The 21,775-nt window shown below is 51.7% G+C and overlaps 1 protein-coding gene across 1 annotated transcript in view; it reads right to left on the minus strand.

The window, feature by feature from the left end:
- The window catches only part of DDX31 (DEAD-box helicase 31), a 72,134-nt gene that overhangs the window by 29,655 nt on the left and 20,704 nt on the right, over positions 1-21,775 (minus strand). The window contains exons 13-17 of the mRNA XM_040481201.1: positions 21,408-21,643; positions 20,394-20,570; positions 15,920-15,979; positions 6,804-6,854; positions 5,064-5,203 (exon numbers count right to left, since the gene is read on the minus strand). Of these exons, the coding sequence (XP_040337135.1) occupies positions 5,064-5,203; positions 6,804-6,854; positions 15,920-15,979; positions 20,394-20,570; positions 21,408-21,643 (664 nt within the window). The remainder of the gene's footprint in view (positions 1-5,063; positions 5,204-6,803; positions 6,855-15,919; positions 15,980-20,393; positions 20,571-21,407; positions 21,644-21,775) is intronic.

A 21,775-nucleotide genomic window follows, 5' to 3' on the forward strand; every position in this document is an offset into this window, starting at 1 on the left:
GGAAGGGCACGTCAAGGTAAACTTGCTACCTTCAGCAACATCCGGAATCTCAATGCATAAAACTGGCCTATTCTCAAGCTACTTCAATGTAAAACAGAAACTACACCTTCACGGAAAGGAATTGTTTCCTAAACCTTCAGGAGTTTGGAAGGCAGCAACCTCTAGGACATGACAAGGACAGAAGGGGTCATATTCGCAACACTCTCCTCCTCTCTGGCGACTTCCAAATAGGCTACGTTTAGAATTTCCTCTGTGGGCATCCCACCATTATTTCTTAGTGAGTCTCAAACACTACAAAGCAGGCCTGCTTATTAATATACTACACCTTGACACGAGCACATGAGAAAGTGAAGAAAAGAACAACCCAGATAGTCCCTTTAGTCCCTTTAGTTTTATATTAAAAAAAAAAAGGCCAGGCCGGAGGCGGGAGGGGAGTGGTGTGGCTAAAGGTCTGTAACTGTTGGGGTCAACTCCTCAGGGAAGGCCAACAAGTGACCGCAGCCCCCGAACTCTCTTCTCACGTATCCAGAAGTCTGTCTACGCTCTTACACCTTCGTTATGAAGGGGTGAGGAACAGAGGACCTCTGACGCATGCAGAGCTGTGTGCAAACGGCTGAGCTCAGAATTTGGGCCTCGCTTGTGAACAGAAGCCAGCCTGAGCCAGGAGAAGAGGTCGACCCGCCTCGCGGCCCTGTGGCCCCGCACAGCCCAGGCTCCGCTTCCACCAGTCTGCGGGCCACAGCGTTCAAACACAGCAAGTGAGCACACAATCAAGTACTACAGCCTAAGGAAGAAACAGGAGTTGCTGAAAACATACTTCCCAGGGAGGGGGGGAAAAAAAGGGGAAGGAGGAGTTCTGGGAGAAAAACAGATCATAAAAAGATAAATGATTTCCTTGTATGTTGTTTCTTTTTTTTTTTTTTTTAACGTAACAGCAAATTAAAACATGAATGGCAACCTCTCAGGTGGGAGAAGACAATTCCCCCCCCTTTCCCCCAAAGGTTACGCTGACAAAGCTATGAATGAAAATGTCACGTCTCTGACAGCGATCTACCTGAAATGTGTCACCGCTTCCCTGAACACCCCCAGCCCCGCCCCTCCACACTCTCCCCCCTGTGCTGCCAGCTCACAGCCCCACGGAGCCGTGAAATCTTTTTACAGCAGGAGTCAACCCGAGGAGGCAGAGCACGTACTGCGAGGGTAGGAGTTTGGGGGAAAATGCTCGTGATTTCACAGAAAATGTATTTTTCATGAGAGACAGAAATGCCGTGGCCACTGAATTTGCCTCTTGTTGACGCGGGAGGATCTGGAGGTGAACGCACAGCATGGCACGGTCCTAGCTTTTTCTTCGTTTGACGGACTTGCCTCTGTGCATCACTCGTTTTCTTCAGGAGGAAAGGAAAAGGAACAGAAGGACTCGGGGTGAGATTCTGAAGCAGGGAGAAAGAAACCAAGAATAAGGCCACTTGGAGTCAGGGATACAAAGAACTAAACACACCACAGAGAGGCGCGGTTTTCCGGGGGCGTGTCTGGGCCGACGCTCGGGCCGGGCACCCCTCTGCCGTGTGTCTCCCTGTGACAGTGCTGGGGGCCGGTCACCGCAAGTGAACGGCAGCAGAGAAAGAACTGGAGTGATTTACAGTTTAAAAGGGCCTTCCTCCTGTTCTCAGAAATCGGGTGGCTTCTGAGGAACAAAGCAAATCTACTCTGCTTGTTTATGGTTCTATCGGCAGATCTGAACCGCCCCGCCTTACCATGAGAAGGTAGAGAAATAAATTCAGGGACCTGTCCTATGCCTGATCTAAGAGATACACAGTTGGCATTTACATTTTAACAAACCAATGACGACTTTCATTAGAAATGCGTTTAAAAGGGAAGCGGAAATCGGTTAAGAGATTGGCATATACAAGGGACTCCAAAGGATGCAGAAACAAAGTCCTGAGCATTCGGGCTGAGGTGGCAGCGGCCCAGGGCGCCTGTCTCCTGCCCCGTCTGCTAAATTACACTGTCAGGGCGAGGTCCACAGTGCTCGGCGTCTGAAGGCAGGCAGCAATTTGTTGTGATGGCCCTTGCTGCCGAGCGCCTCAGCCTGCCTTCTTGAATCTTCCCTGTAATTCATCAGCCTTCCCAGCATCCGGCTGCCCGGCTCCCAGGTTCTTACGCACGATACATACACACATCTTCCTTCTCTTTTTTCTTTTTTTGGAATATTTAGCAGAGTAACTTTTGGTTCAAGTCTGCTTGTTGCCACAGCACACTTTGTAATTAGTTCTTCCTAGGTGTAATTTTTTGAATTAAGTACAAAACAGCTTATACATAGATACCCAACACTGATCTCTTCCTCAGACACAAATCTGGAAGCATCATTCATGGCTGCAACGTTGTAACTTAGGTCTGATATTTTTGGGGGGGGGGGGGTTGGTTATATCAGGCCCACAAAGCAGGTTCAGGTATAGAAGCTTCAGCAGGTGCATTTTCAGGGCAGAAACGAGCAAGGCCGGGCCCCTCCAGGGCTCTTTCCCCCTCGAGTAGATGTTCACTCCACAAGAGACCCAAATCTCTTCCTCTGGGTACTTCTGTCTTCATGCTTCTGAACTTCCCTCGCAAGTCCAAATATCGCGAATCACTGGAGTCTCGGAGCGGTCTCCTGCACGTGAATCCCATGATGCCGGATTTCCCACCAGTGCTGCTGACACAGTTTTTTCCAGATGAGACCATCACAGAGAACGACTGTACTCTTTATATCTTCAAAATACACGTGGCTATTATTTTCCCATTTTAATTTAATATTTATTCATTTTTGAGAGAGAAAGAGGGAGAAAGAGAGAGGGAGAAGGAGGGGCAGAGAGAGAACCCCGACAGGCCCCACGCTGTTGACACAGAGCCTGACGTGGGGCTCGATCTCATGAACTGTGAGGTCGTGACCTGAACGAAACCAAGAGTCAGATGCTCAACCAGCTGAGCCACCCAAGTGCTCCTCTTTTCCCTTTTTAAATTTAGGCTCTCATTTGAATCTTTCAGAGCAATCAGCCTGAATGCGTTTGTTAAGGAAATCTGAGGGCAGGGGCATCTGTGCGGGTGACTCCGGGCTGGACAATTATCATGTGACTGCAGGACCGTTGGCACGCACTTTTCCGAGCTTATTGCGTCAAAGTGAATGAGCGCGGGCAAACATCCAGGAGCCGTGAACAGGAAGGAACAGAGGGCGCAGGGAGCGTGAACTTGTAAGTCTAGAACACAGGGTGGGGGGGGGGGGAAGCAGCCAGGGGATAAGAGGCCGCCAAGGTGAAGGGACTATATGTCCTCCCGTGGACGACAGCACACGGCTCTGAAAACGTGTTCTGAGGCTCAACAAGTCCCTGTGCTATAGGAAAACAGCGGCAGTGCCGGGACAGGTCCCCAGCCTGTGAGAACGGGGTAAGAGACAACAGGAAAAGGGGTTACGTCCGTGGGTTTTCATTCAACCCCCCACTTCCAGGGTACAGCTGCCCAGTGGCCACCCTAGGACCGGAAAGCACCGGAGAGAACGGCTGGCCATCCTGAAGCTCCAGGCACTCAGAATCCAGCCCGAGAAGTTGTTACTGGTGAAACGTGATTGACCAACTGACCAACAGAATTCCTCTTACAAGTAACATCAAATATGCAGTCTTCCTGAAACAAATAAAACCACTCTTTCGGTGGCTACGTTGTTTTAAGATGAGACATCAAACGAAAGGAAAACCCAAACGAGCGTTAGTTTGGCCCACTAGAAATCACCATGAGGCTCCTGCCTCCCCAACACTGAAGGGTGTACACAAGGCACATTTCCTGAGGACGCCCCAACCCACAGATGTTCCCACGAGCAGGCCCAAGACTGCCCTACTAGGTCTGCCCAGGGTACAGGGAGGGAGGGAGGGTGGGAGGAAGGAGAGGGAGGGGAGGGAGGGAAGAAAGGGAGGGAGGGAGAGAAGCAGGGAGAACTCTGCAGGTGGGGTGGCCCCAGGCAGCTCTCTGAGTGGGTGGCCTGCACTTGGTCCCCAGGCCAGGTCCCAGGCAGCCTGCCTGGGAGCTGCGATGCACATGCAGAACGCAAGGACCCTGCCAGCTCTGTACTTTAGACCGAGAGACCGTGGTCCTCTTGCTTCACATGACACGTGGGGCTGCGTGAGGCAAAGCACCGGGACAGGAGGCCCTTGGGCTTGGCTGGTGTCACAGCGCTGGTTCCAAGCAAAACTCGGGTGGCCATCGGGGCTCCCGCGCGTGGCACGAGTCGTGCCCTACCTTCCTGGGCACACGCGCACGACTCTCCCCGTGCCTTCCGAACCACGCTCCGCATCACCGCGCTACGTGAGCAGGAGAAATTCTCGAGAGCAGGCCAGTGTGAAAAACCGCACGCCTTTAGCAGTCTGTTACTAGCACTGGTTATTTCAGGTGCCGGACGCCGTTCGGAACACGTTTCTGCAGCCCAGGCGAGCTCCTTCTGCCTTCCTCATACTCAGCTCGGCCAGGTCGAGAGGCTGTTCTCGGTCTTCACTTTGCTGGTCTTTCCAGAGCGAGGTCTGGGTCCGCGGGGGCCCCGACTGGAGTGACAGCATGGCGGCTGTGAGGCTACGCGGGCACCTTAGCTGCCCCCAGAGATTTCCTCCCTGGGTTCATCTTCCTGGTGGTGGCGGGCTTTGTGATGAGTCACCAGCATTCTTTGTTTTTCTAAGACACATCACCTTTAGAGGCACAGAACGTTGTGCGCAAAAATGAAAACTGAATGAAGCAGGTCTTCAGGAAGCTGGCTGTGAGGGCTGTGCACACGAATTGTACAGAAAAGGAATAGGAAACATGGACCTCTATCTTAAAGAAAAACCAAGTGCAACAGATCGCTCCGTGACTTTGTGTGGCAACGCAGTGAAGACTGTCATGTGCTGACGGCGTGAAGGGCTCAGTGTTCGCCACTGGCTATTCTGGGACCCATTTAGAGATCACAAGGGTTAATGGCTCTTCGTCAGCTTACAAGGCCCATCCACTGTAGAAAGCGACAGAAAGTTAATTAGGTGAGATCAGCTGAAACCGCGTTCAGGTTTCTGACTCACTTGATTTTGTGAGAAGCCAACGAGTTGACATATTCTGCCTCCGAAGGAGCCAAGATGAGCAGGCTGCTCCCACGGCAGCCAATCCGGGCGGTTCTCCCAATCCGGTGGATGTATTCAGCAGGCGAAGACGGAGCGTTGTACTAAAAAGGGTAACGAAAATGAAGGCATTCACAGATCAAGGCATTGCCATTAATTGGAAGTGCAATACCCCTCACCTGCCTCCAGGTAGCCCAAGAATGAAATCCCGGTGCTATGGTTACCCTCACACAACCCCAAGGAGAAGCCACTCAAGCCTGAAAGCCCTGCCTTCATTGGAAATAACAAGGCTCAGACACGAAGCGTGAACAGCGGCCAAGTTCCCGATGAGCGAGCGCCTTCCCGTCCCAGTATCTCCTTTGTAATTTTACTTCTCCACAGGTCTCTTCAGTCTCCTATCTGCATCTTTCCACAGAGGTGACCGTGCAAGGTGAACACGGAGGCAGGCGGGGTAGGATGACCGAGTGACCTTGGCCGGCAGACGCGGCGGTGAGGCTGAGGCCATAGAGGCCTGGACGGGGTCAGGAGGAAGAGGCTGGCTAATCTAATCAGAGCTCAGCTCTGCTGCCGGGCCACCGGGAGCCGGTGCCCGCCATCTCACCGCAGTGACACCCAATCCCAATGGAACCGGGAGAGCTGCGGGGCAGCCGTGAGGCAGGTTCCCCTCTGGCAGGACTTGCTTCCGTTACCGGGGACAGCATTCCTGACCTGGGGGCGGTGGGGGGCAGACTCTAACTCAGCAGAATGCATTATGCTCAGCATTTCATATTTTCTGTGGCAGTAACTTTATCATCACAAATGGGAACTGACCATATTCCGTTCTTCCTTGTTTTTTTTCTTTGCAGCTACACAAATCAAAGATCAGAGGCCCAAAATGAACAGAATACACGAGGATGTCAGACACATGAAAGTAATCCACCTCACAATACAGAAAAGCTCTAAACGATCAAGTTTATGTGTCTGCCCCATCCCCCACATTAAAGTTACCCTGCTTTTTATCTTTATTTTGCCGTGTGGCCATCAGGCAAGAAACCACAATGCCTCTGGTCCAAAAGAGGCTGTCTTCTGCAGCGAGCAGATCAGATCTCCTAGCCAGTGACAGGCATGCAATTCCACTAACACGTGAATAAACCATGACTCACGTAAATGGGGCACGTGTCCCCTGGCCCCCACACAGAAAGGCTCAAAAATACCATTCTGCAGACTAACGAAAAGAAAAAACAAAACTGACACCACCAGACTCTAGTGCTAACACCTGTGCCCTCTGGCAAAGCGTCTAAGGCTAGAGGTGTGTGTAAGATGTTGTCAGGCCCTAATTGCCCCCTGCAGGTCAATGCACACGGACACGGCTCTCAGGACAGGCTGAGCCATCTCCTTCCGGACACAATGAGGCCTCCCAAGGGCCAGGGTAATTCCTGTTATTTTCAGATTGCTGAAACTTTGTGTGTGACATGCGTCAGTCTGGGAGCAGGGGAGTCTGCCCCTCCCTCCCGCAACTGCTCAGCCTGGCCGTTTCACCGCAGTGGCTAGGTGGGCCGTGTTAGGGGAAGGTCCTGGAGAACTGGGCAGATAAGGCTGGTCGTTGCCTGGTTACCGGGGCAATACCCGAGAGGCTAATAATAATAATTATTCCACTTAAAGCCAGCTCATCTACTCACAATCGCTTATTCCTGCCTTGAGCTCACACCTTAACTGAAAAATTACCTGAACAATCCACGTGACTTGAGGGAGATCCAAACCCCGAGCTGCAACATCCTTTAAAACAGAAAAGAATATGGCTTACCACTGAGTTTCTAAGTCTTTTTAAGGCCATAGATCTATCTGATAATCTAATGCAAACTATGAGGGCTCACCACCCCCCCGTGTGCACAGGTGTATACACACACACACACACACACACACACACCCCCCTACATACAACTTCAGGGGCCCACTGAAGTCCATCTGTGGTTATAAATTCTATCTTAGACCCCAAAAAAAAAAAAAAAAAAAAAACCCCTAACTTAGGAGGGGGGCGCCTGGGTGGCTCAGTCGGTTAAGCGTCAGACTTCTGCTCAGGTCATAATCTCACGGCCTGTGCGTTCGAGCCCCATGTCGGGCTCTGTGCTGACAGCTCGGAGCCTGGAGCCTGCTTCAGATTCTGTGTCTCCTCCCTCTGCACCTCCCCCACTTGCACTCTGCCTCTCTCAAGAAAAAATAAACGTTAAAAAAAAAAAAATTCTAACCTAGGGGGTAAGCTCTACAGAACATGTTGGTGAGGCAGTCACAAAATGTTCACCCTACTAGGAGAACATAAACCGCATGTTTGCTCAAGAACTTAAGTCTTTGTTTCATCAGTATGTCATGTAAAAATTCCGAGAACTTCTAGCATGGTTTATTACTTTTACGTTTTATCTGAGAAACCACTCTATGGTAGATGAATGCATTGGTGGGTCATTATCCTCACCCCTCCCCTGTCAGCGATGCCCAACAACGACAGGGCTTTGAGGCGCACGTCTGAAAGACCACCCCAAAGTGCTCCCTTGTGGAGGTCAGTTGCCAAGTATTTACTGAGGGCTCATCAGCCTCAGACAGCAGTAAATATCAAGTCATGTCCCACCTCTTCTGACACTTAAATTAGAACCCCAGCCACGGACTTAACCAGACATGGAAACTGTAAAAGCGAAGGAGACGCAGTTCTTTTCTTTTCAGCTGGTTGCCGCCCAAAAAGCAAAGGCTTTCTGCTCTCCCGTGTCTGGCCGTTTTGGCAGAGGGACGAGAGTGTGGGCACCTTTCAGTTTTCAGGGACAAATGACGCTGGGCATTCATCTCGAGCACGACCGTCACAAGAACATCCCCGGTCAACACTTACTGAGCGTCCACCATACACCGGACTCCGCAGCATTTCGCCTGCGTCATCCTGAGCGATCTCCGAAACAACTCCTACCCCTACTTGACGGACAGAAAACCAAGGTTCAGAGACATCAAGCAGCTTGTCCGGAGACACACGGTTAAGACGTAGAGGCAGCCCTCGAATCCTGAATCCACCTTACTTTTCCAAGGCCGTAGCCTATCGTTTCACCACCAAAAAGACGCTGCATCCCTCAGAAGCTGCTGCTAGGAATGCAAAATGGCATAAGCCCCTACGGTAGGAAATTTGGGAATATCCCACACAACTACATACGCACTTGCCCTTTGGCCCAGATGCAGCGTCACTTCCAGAAATCCATCCCGAAGATACACTGGCAAGAATACGACACGCTTCACGCACAAAGCTCCTGATTTTGGCAGTATGTGTAGCAGGCCTGGAAAACCCCCCTTGTCTAGCAGGGCTAGGCCAGGTGACTAGAGCACGGCAGCACCTACCCTCCACAGCAGAGTGTGGCACGGCTGAAGCAGGACGGGGATTCGGACGTGCTGGCACGGAGAACCTCTACGATCCGTTCTGGGTGTGCGGAGGAGGCTTGGGTGCGCAAGAGGAGGGAAATACAAACACGTCTGCTTGCATTTCAAGAAGAAATAACGGAGGAGAAACCCCAAAAGCTTACAAGGACAGTTCACCTGGAGGGGAAGGGGCTGGGCGCCGCCCACAGGGGCAGAAACTGGACTCCCTTTAATGGACTGTTGCGATTTTGACTCTGAAACAATGTAAATGTTTTGACATAACTGGAAAGACAATGAGCTGTCAAGCACCAGAAGTACTGGTGATGCCTATGATGTACTCTCGCCAAAAACGAAACCAAATCTAACCAGGTGTGCAGCTCCCGGCTCCTATTTTACAGGAAATGATGGGGAGAGAGGAGCACGTTGGCCGGACCCGGAGGGCGCAGGAAGCCACATCCCGCATGCGAAGTATTCTAAAGCACCAAGTCTGGTTTCTTCCAGAAAAAAATCCACGGGCAAAAAAAAAAAAAAAAAAAAAAAAAAAAAAAAGCGGGTACCAAAAACGAGACATTAAATGGGTAGACAGTTAAGTGGAGAGATGAACCGAGAGATCAACTGGGAGCCCACACCTGGAAGGAGGCCCACCCGAACTATCAACCGCGGTTATGTCTGGGGAGAGGGATTCTGGTGATTTTTACGTTTCCCTTTGCATTTTCCTGTGTTGCTTGCTTTGTCTTTCTTTTAACAACAAATGCATATTATTTCCCCCTGAAATCTTTATTTAGAAAAACTTAAACCAAGGAGCACTTGCACATCCTTCATCTGGATTCATCAACCGCTAATCTGTCTGCTGCACCTGCTTCCACTTTCTCCACACACGCTTCTGAGCCATCGGAAAGTTGCAAATACCATGACATTTTATCCCTAAATACTTTAGCACGTACCTCCTAAGTAAAAAGGCATTCCTCTACGTAATCACAATACCATTAGCATACCTAAGTAATTTAGTATTAAATAATGTTATTTCCTGATAATCGTTTCATATTCAAATTTCTCTAACTGCACCTAAGGTTGACTTTTATAGTTGTTTTCTTTCCCAACCCAGGAACTGATTCATCGACCAGGCATTCTATGTTTATTATATCCCTCTAGACTTCCTTGATCTAGAACGATATCCCTGCCCTCAGTATTTACTTACTTAGCTTTTTGATAACTCAATTTTGAAGAAGCCCAGGTGTCTTGAAGCACCTCCCAGAATCTGTATTTGTCTAATTGTGTGTCCCCACGGGAAGGTTCGGGTGGAGCCTTCCGGGAGAAAGACCTAAGGGCGGAGAGTGGCTGACACCAGGAGACACGCGAGGGCAATCTGTCCTGCACGGGTGATGCTGTGCTCGGTCCCCTGAGGAGTGGCATCCACCCACCAGCTCTCTCCACCTGAAGGCACCTTCCTCCTTTGTAACCAATCAGTAAACTGGGGAGTGGAACTTGGAGACCGTTTCCTAAATCCTTTTGCCCACAAGTTTTAGCATCTAGTGACGCTGCTGGTCTGCCTCGCTGTTCCTCTGGCGGCTGCAGACACAGGCTTTCTAGCTGGCGTCCCCTTCTTCCACTTAGCGGTTGCCATTTTTCCGTCAGGAACAGCTGGCCTTCCTCTCCCCTTAAGTATCACTAAGGATTTACATACATAAGGCTTTTCTGGAAACCAAGAATCCTATGCAAAGTTTCTGTAAAAAGCACGTTCAACCAACTATTCCCTGTATCGCCCAGGGTCAGAGGCAGGAGCCAGGGAAGATCTTGTCCCACCATCATCTCACCCACCTGCAAGGACCGCTGAGGGCAGGTCAGGAATTGTCCGCCTTCACTCTGATTACACCTGGGCTTGCTGGAAGTTTCCTCGGAGTGGTGGCCAGGCTGCATTTATTAGGTACTAAGCGGAAGTTAACGTACCAAATCGTGTCAACCATCCACCAAGTGTTTGCAGACAGCTCCCACCGCCCTGAAAACTGAAGGCGGATGTTCCCGAGCTGATGCCTTTGAGGACACAATTTAGAGAGTTCTCTATCTTAAAGGGAAGCAGACATCGCTTTCTACGCTAACCACAGTTGATGTCTTCAGAAAAACTGACGGGTTCTTAAATCTGCTAAGCTCTTGTTAAGAAATGATTTATTTTATTTAAGTGCTCCGCAGTGGGAGATGCACGTAGACAGTGGCTGTCTGAGCTTTGCAGACACTTTGTAAAAAATGTAATGCTCGTTGGTTTAGTAAATTCAACCAAGAAACACAGATGAAACTCTAAAGCAGCAGGTGACGTTCGTGGAGCTCACTGAGCACAAACATACCGAAATGGGGAGCAACAACGCCAGCGGCCTTCCCGGGACCATTCGACATTCTATTTCCCGCTCGGGGACCGGCCGAGAAACCATCTTCCCATCTAGCACTGCTTTATGTCTTAGGGAGGGGGGGACCCTCCCTGACAGCCACCACTGCTCAGGCTTCCCTCAAGCTGTTCCTGCAAATCCTCCTTCCTATCCTCGACCCGGGATACCACAGGGAACGGGACAAAGGGACAACCTGCATGGCCCAGGGACAGACAGAACTGAACTCCAGCCTCCCCGTAGCAGCCACACCACCCGGGCAAGTCGACGCGGCTCGCTGACCCTCAGTTTGCCCACCCATCCCATGGCTATAAGACCCACCCTGTTGATCTCAGCTCACGGGGTGGCTGAGGAGATCGAACGGGACCGTGTTTGCACAAGTGTATTGAGAACTACAAATCCAAGCATTTCATTCCACGACGAAGGAGGAATCGACATGGTGGCAATTAGGAGGTGATCTGTGTGCCCGCGCACCCAACCCGGGCAGAGGACCACAGAGAAGCCAGGATCTGCTCCATCCTCTGCAAACGTTGTCCGCTGGGGGTGCCAGGTCCACAGGAAAATGACCTACGTCTCGGCAAAGGCTTCGGTTCTCTGCCCCTCTTAGAAGTTAGACCCAGCCCAACCGTATTCCTTTAAGCTAATTAGGGCAAAAGAATTGCTAAAGTCAGCTCTGAAAGACACTCAACGGTGAGGCCGTGAAGGCCCGGGGCCTGACAATGGGCCGCCTCCACGAGACCGAGGAGTACAGATGGAAGGCAGCTTGCTCAGGTGCCAGCCTGTCAGTTGGATTAAAATGACTCATTTATTTACCCAAGAACCTCACAAAGTGCTTTTACTAACAGGGAGAGGGGGCCTGCCGGCTCTCTGAGCAAGGGACGTAGCAAATTCGCCTCCGCCGCCTTCCCGGCCTGCCAAAAGTCATTATTGCCGTGTGTGGAAAGCCATCAGCGGGGTACAGGCCCCCGTTGTCCGGGTGACAGATTGGGCTGCGTAATCAGAGGAGGAAGGAGAGAGTGCAGAAGCTGTCAGAGGCGAGAGAGCTTGGCTGGAGCCGCCAGAAAACTGGCAACATGAGTTAGCGTAACCGAGTAAACAGCCAACCATCTCCAAATGATCTTGCCATTAACACGAATGAAATAAAGTGGAAAAGCTAAACTTTACCTCAAAAGCACGCCCCAGAGAAAACCAGGAGAGTCGACATGTGTTGTCGGTGGCGAAGTGACATTCCCGTGACTCTCCTGGCCTCATCTCCTAGCCTCCTTTGTCCCCCAGCAGCCCTCCCCCCCCCTGGGCACAGTGGAAATTCCCCAGGAGGAAGGGAAATTAAGAACCGCACAGACGTAAAGGTGTGCTTCAAGACAAAAAACAAATCGACAAGGTGGGGGAAAGCAGCACAGGTTCGGGGTCTTCTGAAGCAAGCACAGGCCCCACAACCAAGATCTAGTGCGGCGGAGAAGCAGCCAGAAGACCAAGCGAGGCCGGGGGTGCCTCTCTGTGCCGGGGAAAAGGTCACTGTGCTCCGTATCCATGGTACCCACGGATGGCCAGGGAGGGCCACATGTACAACAAAGGAAAAGTCCAGCGTGGGCCTTAAAACCAGAGGAAGCTCGGGAATATCATCTTCCAGTTACTCCGAGGCACATCCCTTTATCGACCGATCAACATAACAATGGTGTTGAAAACCACCTTCCCCACCTCTGGTTTATCAGCAGTTCCGCACCACAAGCAGGAGGAAACATTTTGTAGATAATCTACTATCTCCTATCTGACTCCTTTGACTTCTTAATTCCATTCGGGAAAGTGGGCTTTTGAACTTCCAACCAGCTCCTTCCCACTAATCCCTACTCCCTTAACTTGGCTTCTTCTCACATCTACTTCTCTAGAGGACACAAAACTCCATTCTGAATGTGTAAGGACCTCTCTCACAAACTGGTCTCCCCTGCCCCAACTGCCCTTTCGCTTCTGCCTACATTTCATGTCACCATGGGCTCACTTGTTTGTTGAGAACCCACAGTACACAAAGCCAGGTACCAGGCCCTGAAGGTTGTAAGAAATTAGAAAGGTCCTTGCTCTCAGATGTTTATAATTAAGATGAAAGAAAACACACACACACACACACACACACACACACACACACACACACACACATATGTCCTGGACTGTTCCTAATAACAGAAAAGACAGGAGGGAGGAAAATGGATTGGGGGGAGTGAATTTTGAAGCAGTAACTAGCATAATTGTGAGTTTCTGAGTGGTTACAGCACAGTTCCCAACTTTTCATACAGACATTCAGTCTTCTGGGCTCGGTAAAAGATCTTGGGATGATAAATCAAAGTGGCAAAAGGTACGGTATAAAGGGGAGGGAAAATCCCCCTGCAACAATTAACACGATTCCTCTTTATCAAAAGAAGCCAGTTCTCCATCTGCCTTGTCCTGACGTGGCCCCCGTTCCTCATTAACACTAAGGAGACTCCCGGAGAGCATGCAGAGGGCCTGGCAAGCAACAGGCTGCTTAAAAGGATGCAGTGACAGCATCGCCCCAACCGGGCCACGATCTACTGCAGTGGGCCTCATGTGCCTACAGCTCTCACACACCAGAAGCTTCAGGCCAAAGCAAACAAATGTGGCGGAAGCGGGAGGAATTCTGAGGGTAAGAGAGCAGCTCCTCATCACCAGGGACTGCGTGCTGGCTCCCTGGCTTCCAAACGGCAGGAAGTGAGCCCCCGCCCGGCTCTCCTCTGGTAACCTTCGCTGCAGAATGAAGAAAGGATGGGGCTGGCGGAAGATCGGCACGCTGGAAGGTTCCTCGACAAGCAAATGAGCACACACCAAGAAACTTGAGTGAAATCAGACTGGGGGCAAGCGCGAGTTGGCTTTGCGCGCGGCCGCCGGGACCGGTGGGGGGCAGAGGGGTGCCGGGGCTGGTGGGGGGCAGAGGGGTGGGGATGCCGTGCCCTGCCCAGGCAGTGGCGCTCTCTGTTTGGCCGACCTCACTGCAGGTATCAGCCAGACAAAACAAGAAAACTCATCATAGGCTTCCGACCCCACTGAGAATTACCTTTTAAAAAGAACGACCTTTACTTCCACGTAAACCTACTGGAAAAAACAAAAAACAAAAAACAAAAAAACACCAAGACCAAAACCAACCAAAACACTGAACTTCAAATACCTGGAATTTTCTTTGAGACCCAGAGCTCACCCACGTCTGAAAGAAACACCAGGAGACTTGAGAATTTTCCACCAGGGACAAACCCAACATCTTAAGGGTCAAAGATAAAAACATTTTGCTCTTATCGCAACTCAAACTCCAACACAAAGGTTCCTACTGTCTTTTGTTTCAATACAGACAACCTGTAATGTTCACCCTCGGGTACAGCACGGATATGAAAAGTGAACCTGTTCCCAATGAGCAAGGGTACTAACCTCAGCCTCTTCCAGTCTTCAGAAAAAGGCAGACATTGGTGGTTCTCAACACTGTTTCTTGGGCCCCAAATACCCACCCACTCGGTTCACAAATCCTGAGTGCCTACGGCACACCTGCTCTGTCCCGGCCACCGGCGTGGGACTGCAAACCACACAGTCCACCTTTAGGGGCTCGTGCTCGGGGTGGGGGAGGACACCTAGGCCAGGTGTGGTGGGTACTGTGCGGGGTGCGCTGGGAGGGCCTAATGGGGAAAAGTGGGCCCTGGGAGTGCACTTCCTGAAAAGCTGAAACTGAAGCAGAGACCTAAGTAGGGCTAGTGCAAGTCAGGGGAGGTGCCCCAGGTAGGGGGACGCGGGTACAAAGGCCCCAAGGCCAGGTAAGGAAGACCAACACGTTCAGGAAACCAAGGCAGGAGCCTATCTGGCCGAGGCCAGCAACAAGAGGGAAAGTGGAGGCTGAGGAGACGGGAAGAGGTCAGGTTCCAGAGAGTATCGTTAGAGACGGTAAGGATTTTTGACAAACTTCTTTCCCAAGCAGATCTGGACTCATCCTCACTTTAGCGCTGGCATTAAGAGACGGTTTAGAGCAAACACCAGCATCTGATTTATGGATGGGCTCCACAAAGGGCAGGGCCACCTGGTCAGACTCAGTGCTCGTCAGGAGGCAAGCGTGCCAGGAGTGATCGTGCCCAGTCCGGACGCCCGGGTCCCCCGTCTGCCACACCTCGTGTCAGAACTGGCACACGGTGATAAACGGGTGACTGGGTGGCCACCTTGTGCGTAAGAAACCAAGCTGTACCCATTTGGAAACCCTGAATTTAGAAAGAAAACAACACCTGTCACCTGAATGCAGAGCAGGAGTTCCTTAAAAAGTAACTGTGTTAAAAAGTGAGGCCTAGACAGGTATCCAAACAGCTAACAGTTTTTGTCCTGCCCAGCACCTGCCCACTGGATCGCCCAGTCAGCAGTGCGATGTCACCACTGCACACACGGGGACTTCTCAGATGAGCTGGGTATTGAGTCACACCATCCGGGAGGGCACAAGGAGAGAAGGCGCTTTAATCGTAGGAGCCAGTGACAACGGTGGTGCCGTGAAGTCCCAGAGAAGGGGGCACGGGAGATGAGAGTTTTCGATCTCAAAAGAGCACGAGACCCATCGTAAAGGCCAGCTCTGCACTGAGGGGGGCGGGGGAACCCCGAGGGCCGGGGCCGAATGACCTGGCCCCCAAACCGCAGGGCCTTAGACAAGAGCAAAAGAAATCTGTCCAAGCACATCTATCTGCCTTTTAAAGAAGGCTCGAGCAGAGGCAAGTGGGGCGACTCTGTTGCGAAAAGACTTTCTCAGCTCTAATTACTCCCGATAGCTGTAATTTACACATTTTTGGTGGATAGAAATCGCCAAGATTCACACATTTTCAGACCAACAGCTGCCACTATTAGTGAGCAAATCGGCAAGACTTCTGCACGGTGGCAGCCGGCTGTCTGTGGCACGGCCAGGGGACGACCAGAAGTGCAAGGCGACCAGCCACACCAAGAGGCCTCGATATCCCCGCTCTCCGTGGGGCTGGCTGCAAGGCCAACTGTCCAGAGGCGAAAACCCGTGACCACCATTACAGAAATTCTCGGCCCCCACGTAGAGTACAGAATGGTACGTACCGTGCAGAGGAGGATGCCGGTCTTGGAATGTGAGAATTCTTCAAACACCGCTGTTCTTTCCTACAGAAACAAGGAAAAACAGGGGCTTACAACTCTGAGGTCAGTCCCAGCAAGGCAGGCTTGGATTCCCATAACCCCCCACTTCCCAGGGCTCTGTCTTTAGGCATGGAGAGGCTTTTCCAAGAGAGAGAAGCAGATTCTTCACATCTCATCAAGACCCTGTCCTTACAGGTCTGGACTTCCCAGGCTATTTGAGGGCAGCACCTCTCAGTAAGACAGGGCCAGGGTGGGCACACCCCTCGGGACGGCCAATACCTAGGGCAGGCAAGGCCAAAGGCCACAAGTTACTGTACCCCAGGTTCCCAACTCAGAATTTATTCTAAGCACGAGGTCGAGAGGAATAAAGAACCACCACCTTTCCTACAGGGAAATTTTCTTAAAAACTAATTTTAAAGAAAATTTAAAAATTACAATCACTACGTATCTTAGCTATACAAAATTGTATATATTTTATAAAAATTCTTAAATGTCTACTTATTTTGAGAGAGAGAGAGAGAGAGAGAGAGAGAGAGAGAGAGAGAGAGAGAGAGGGAGAACGCACGCAAGTGAGCACAAGCAGGGGAGGAGCCGCGAGACGGGGCAACATAAAATCCGAAGCAGACTCCAGGCTCCGAGCTGTCAGCACAGAGCCTGACACGGGGTTCGAACCCACGAACGGTGAGATCATGACCTGAGCCAAAGGTGGACGCTTCACTGAATGAGCCACCCAGGCGTCCCGGAAATTATATATATGTTTTAAGTCAGAGGAAGAAACTGAGATCACCCCAGCAAAGCAGGCCCCCGCCATGGGCAACACCCTTCGCAGGCACGTAAACACGTGTTTTCTCAAATGGCAGCGTGCTCCTTCCACTGCTACCATGCTGTCGTGTCAGAATACGGACCCCCTCCTGTGCCAATCGACACCCCGAATCACATCGCCTCTCGTGGCTACCGAGGCTTCAGCTGAATGGGCACCGTCGTCCAACACCCCGTCCCTAGCAGCTGGGTTTGTCTCCAACTGTTCGCTCTGGCGCCCAATGTTGAGATAAACACCCTCCTAGAGTGTCTGCTGCGTATGTATTTAATTATCCCTTTGGGCTAAAACCCTAAAGGCAGTCCCGCCGCACCGAAGAGCGTCCGCTCGAGAGGCTTGCTGAGGGCACACTCGACGTGGGTTAAGTCACAGCACTGCGAGATGAGACTTGGCCGTGTCTGTCTGTCAGGGACAGGAAAAGGAATATAACCAAGCCACTAAAACTTGGAAAAAAGAAAAAAGTGAGGTCTCACCTTCCCAGTGAGGTCTGGCCCAGCCACCGTGCCACTGGGGCGCACCTCATTCTGGTCCTTCACCTGCATGTCATTCCGTCACGTAACTGGAACCTCCAGGCACACCTCACTTAGGACAGTGGGTAACGACAACCAGCACAACGAGGGCTACCAAGTCCCGGAGAGTGGCCTACGCCCCACGTGCCTGAACTTCACCCACTCTGCACGACAACCCTGGCAGTCGTACTATCACCACACCCATTTCCAGATGGAGACACTGAGGCACAGAAAGGTGGAGTCACTTCTTGCCCAAGGGACACACAGCAATACCCACACCCAGGGAGTCGTGTTCCAGAGCCAGTGCTCAGACCCTCAAGAGGACAGCTGGATTTGCCCAGCGTGCTGCACGCTCTTTGTAAGGGTCACTGTAGAGTCAAAATCAGAAAATAAATCAGAAAAGTTCATAAAAGCCTGTAAGACACATCCTACGAACGACGTAACACATTCAGCTTTGAGGTAAGGAGAAAATGACCAAACCCGGAGCTTTCCTCACAGCCGTCATGCAGCTACTTTTTTTTTTCTTTCCTTTTTTATGTTTATTTATGGGGCGCCTAGGTGGCTCAGCTGGTTGAGTGTCCGATTTGGGCTCAGGTCATGATCTCACAGCCTGGGAGTTCCGCCCCGGGTCGGGCTCTGTGCTGACGGCTCGGAGCCTAGAGCCTGCTTTGGATTCTGGGTCTCCCTCTCTCTCTGCCCCTCCCCAACTCATGTTCCCTGTCTCTCTCTCTCCCTCTCTCTCTCAAAAGTAAACATTAAAAAAATTGTTTTAAAATAATAAAGTTTATTTATTTTGAGACAGCAGGAGCAGGGGAGGGGCTTACTCTCTCAAAATAAACAAACATTAAAGATGAAATGTTTTATTTTTTTTTTATTTTTTTATTTAAAAAAAAAATTTTTTTTTCAACGTTTATTTATTTTTGGGACAGAGAGAGACAGAGCATGAACGGGGAAGGGGCAGAGAGAGAGGGAGACACAGAATTGGAAACAGGCTCCAGGCTCTGAGCCATCAGCCCAGAGCCTGACGCGGGGCTCGAACTCACGGACGGCGAGATCGTGACCTGGCTGAAGTCGGACGCTTAACCGACTGCGCCACCCAGGCGCCCCTTGAAATGTTTTATTTAAAAAAAAAAAATTTTTTTTAATGTTCATTTATTTTTGAGACAGAGAGAGACAGAGCATGAACAGGGGAGGGGCAGAGAGAGAGGGAGACACAGAATCTGAAACAGGCTCCAGGCTCTGAGCTGTCAGCACAGAGCCCGACGTGGGGCTCGAACTCACGGACCGTGAGATCACGACCTGAGCAGAAGTCGGACGCCCAACCGACCGAGCCACCCAGGCGCCCCAAAGATGAAATGTTTTAAAACAAAACAGATCCCAGCAACTTTTCTCTAATGCTCATAAATGTGGTCAGGGTCACTTCGACCATCAAGGAGACCAAACCAAGGTCATGTAGAGCCGTGGCCAGGGTGACGAGCCAGGCAGACGGGACTGGGACTATTTTAGCTTAGCGTGGGACAAGACACTTGGCCAGTAACTTGAAATACAGAAATACTCCTTCCCACCTTCTGCCCATGTCATGAGAAGGCCGGGAAGGCTAAACACTCACTAGACGAAATAAGCAGAACGCTAACCGTTCCGGAAAGAGACAGTAGTAATAATGGCACCTACGTTTGTGGAGCGCTCATGCACCAGGCCCCGTACTCAGCACATCATCTGCGTTGACTGAATGAACCTTCACACCAACCCCATCAAGTGAGTACCGCTATCACCTCCACTTTAGCGACACGCTTTCCTGAGGTCACACCGCCAGTAAAGGCAGAGCCAGGACGAGCGTGCAAGCAGCGCGTCCCAGAGCACACGGCTGTGAGCATCCTGCAAGACCAGTGCCCTCAGAAAGTGAGTCGATCGGACTGAGATCCTTTAACTACAGAGCCTTTTGCACGATCAATGCACATTCCTAGGTCCTTCTGAGTCCACACCCGGCTCCCTCATTGTCCTCACGCCCGCCTGGCACAAGGCCTCTGGCGAAGAAGACCGAGAGGACGAGGCAACGAAGCTTTATCAAAAACCAAACGCTCTAAGTGGCATTAAGTTATGGGATCAACAGAATCCACCGCGTCAGGGCCCCTGAAGTTCGTAACATTCACAAGGGCCGGACGATTCAGGAAATTCCATCCGGTCCCGTGGGAAAGAAGAAGCTGGGTCCTTGAGTGACCTTGAGCACGCTCACTTTTCTGAGCCTGCACACTCTTAAATTATTAAACTGACAAAAGCGAGCACGAGAAGGGGGCTGGACCTGATGGCTTTAACGTCTCCCTCAGCTCTAAAGGTGTGTTTTTTACAAACTGGAGCTAGTCAAGCCTTGCTCCGATTCCTGGTTGTCCTTCCCTTGCCCTGACTGAGCGCCCGGTCACCTCCTTCCAGGACAAGATGGCTCCCGCTAGCAGGGCCTGCTCGTCCGCCTTCCACGCCGGCGCGCGCCTCACCCGGCTCCCTGCCCATCGCCTGGACGGAACGAGGGCTGTGCCGCTCAGAACCTAAAACCGGGAGGCGTGACTCTCTCCCTCCTGAACGGCAGTATTACTCAGAGCTGAGACACAACTGAGACCCTGAAGCCCCTCGCCCAACCACGGTGTTAAGAGTGAAGGCGCTGTATCTTGTTGACAATGACAGCAGTCGCGCTCAGCAGTACCATATGGGATCCACAATTTAGCTCCATTAATGCTCTTAATTTGAAGACATCAAGCCCTAATTACACACTGGGTACTAAAAAGGCAAAACCCTTCCCTGGTGCCAGCTACTTAGTGGTACTCTGTTGCCTTAACAGCTGGTTGAGGCAGACTCGGGCCAAGCCGGGCCGCGAGCTCTCTCAGGTGGAAGAGGGCAGCTCCCGGAGCAAGAACACCCGGGAACAAAAGACGCCCTTGCCCGCACCGACGCGGCCGTGCGATCTGTCCCCAGGTCCAGTGGGTCGCCCGCCCGCCCGAGGCTCGTCCCCTCCTCGCCCGGCAGAGTCCGAGGCGGAAGCCAGAGCCGACCCCGAAAGGCCACGTTCACGGTCGTCAGACTCGGGCCCGCTCCCACTCCCAGGGACGGGCGCGAAGCTCACCTCCTGCTCCATGTTGCCGTGCAGCCGCAGGAATTTGAATCTCGTGGAGGCAGATGGTGGCTGCCGTGACGCGGGGGCCCCTGAGCAGGCTGGCAGGGTCCGGAGGAAGAGGTGGTAATAGAACTCCACCAGCTCACAGCTCAAGAAAAAGATGATCATCTTCTGGTCTTTCTCAAACTACGTCGGTACCGAGGGGGAAAGAACCACCACACGTGTTTAAAATTAGGTGACCCTGAAACGAGTACTTCTCTAAAACAAGTAGTCGTGCTGGCCCGGACTTGGAAACCCAGATGACGGAAAGCTTTGAATAATCAAAAAAAAAAAAAATGTACAAAGAAAAAAAGTACCACGATACAACATAAGCTCCAAAGAGTAGATGAGAGGAAAGTGACACGGCTACGACTTCGGCCAGGCTTCCCAAATCTGAGCAGCGCAGATGCGCCGTGGACCGAGGCCGTGCGCTCCCCTTCTTCCCACCCACCCGTGGCTCGCCACACGTGCCCCTGCCTGGCTGGGGCCCCACAAGCGGTACCTCTGAAGCTTCCTCCTCGAGCCCCTACACCCACTACTTTCCCACACCCGAGAGGAAGTTATCACGTGCATCCAGTAAGCACAGAAATGCCCGAATTCTTAAGAGACCAGGAGCACAGGCTCCCGTGTCTGCCGGTATGCAGCCGGTTTCTGCCACCTGTGATGCTCCTGGTCCTCCATCCCAGCAGAGGATTCAGGTACACTTCATGTCGAATGTGACAGCTATCACTGACCTCTGGGTCTTTACCACAACCCCAGGATGGCTGACTGGTAAAGTCTGCATTTGAAACACAGTTACAGTGGAAAAACATGTGTATGTGTGTGTGTGTGTGTGTGTGCACGAGAGAGAGAGAGAGAGAGAGAGAGAGAGACAGAGAGAGAGAGAGACAGAGAGAGAGAGAGTGAGCATCCCTCAATTCACTGCTATCAACGCCAGACACAGAGAGAACAGGACCTTCTTCCCTCAACTGAGCTGGTCCCAACCTTGCACTTCTGCAGGATGAAGGCCGCCAGGGAGACGAGCTTCAGTTTGCTGGGAACCAGCGTCACATGCTGATCAAGACTTCCTGGAATCGCAAAGCTGTCCAGCTCATCGTCAGGTGGTAGAGGGGAAACCTCGGGAAGTGTGCCTCGCTCCGGGTCAGACTGCCCGTGGTGCTGATCCAGGACAGAAATCTGGACCGGATCGAGCAAGCTGATATCAGCCAGCCGCGTCACACCTTGGAGCAAAGGTGAGATAGGCAAACACTGTGAAACCAGTCCCGTGTGGGCACCCCACACCCCACGTCCCACGCTTATGAAGAAGTTCCTGTGGGCAATACCTGGGCAGCAAGATCTGCCCTCTGGTCAAT

Source organism: Herpailurus yagouaroundi, unplaced genomic scaffold (genome assembly GCF_014898765.1).
Source record: "Herpailurus yagouaroundi ecotype Mexico unplaced genomic scaffold, PumYag 160, whole genome shotgun sequence".
Lineage (NCBI taxonomy): Eukaryota > Metazoa > Chordata > Mammalia > Carnivora > Felidae > Herpailurus > Herpailurus yagouaroundi.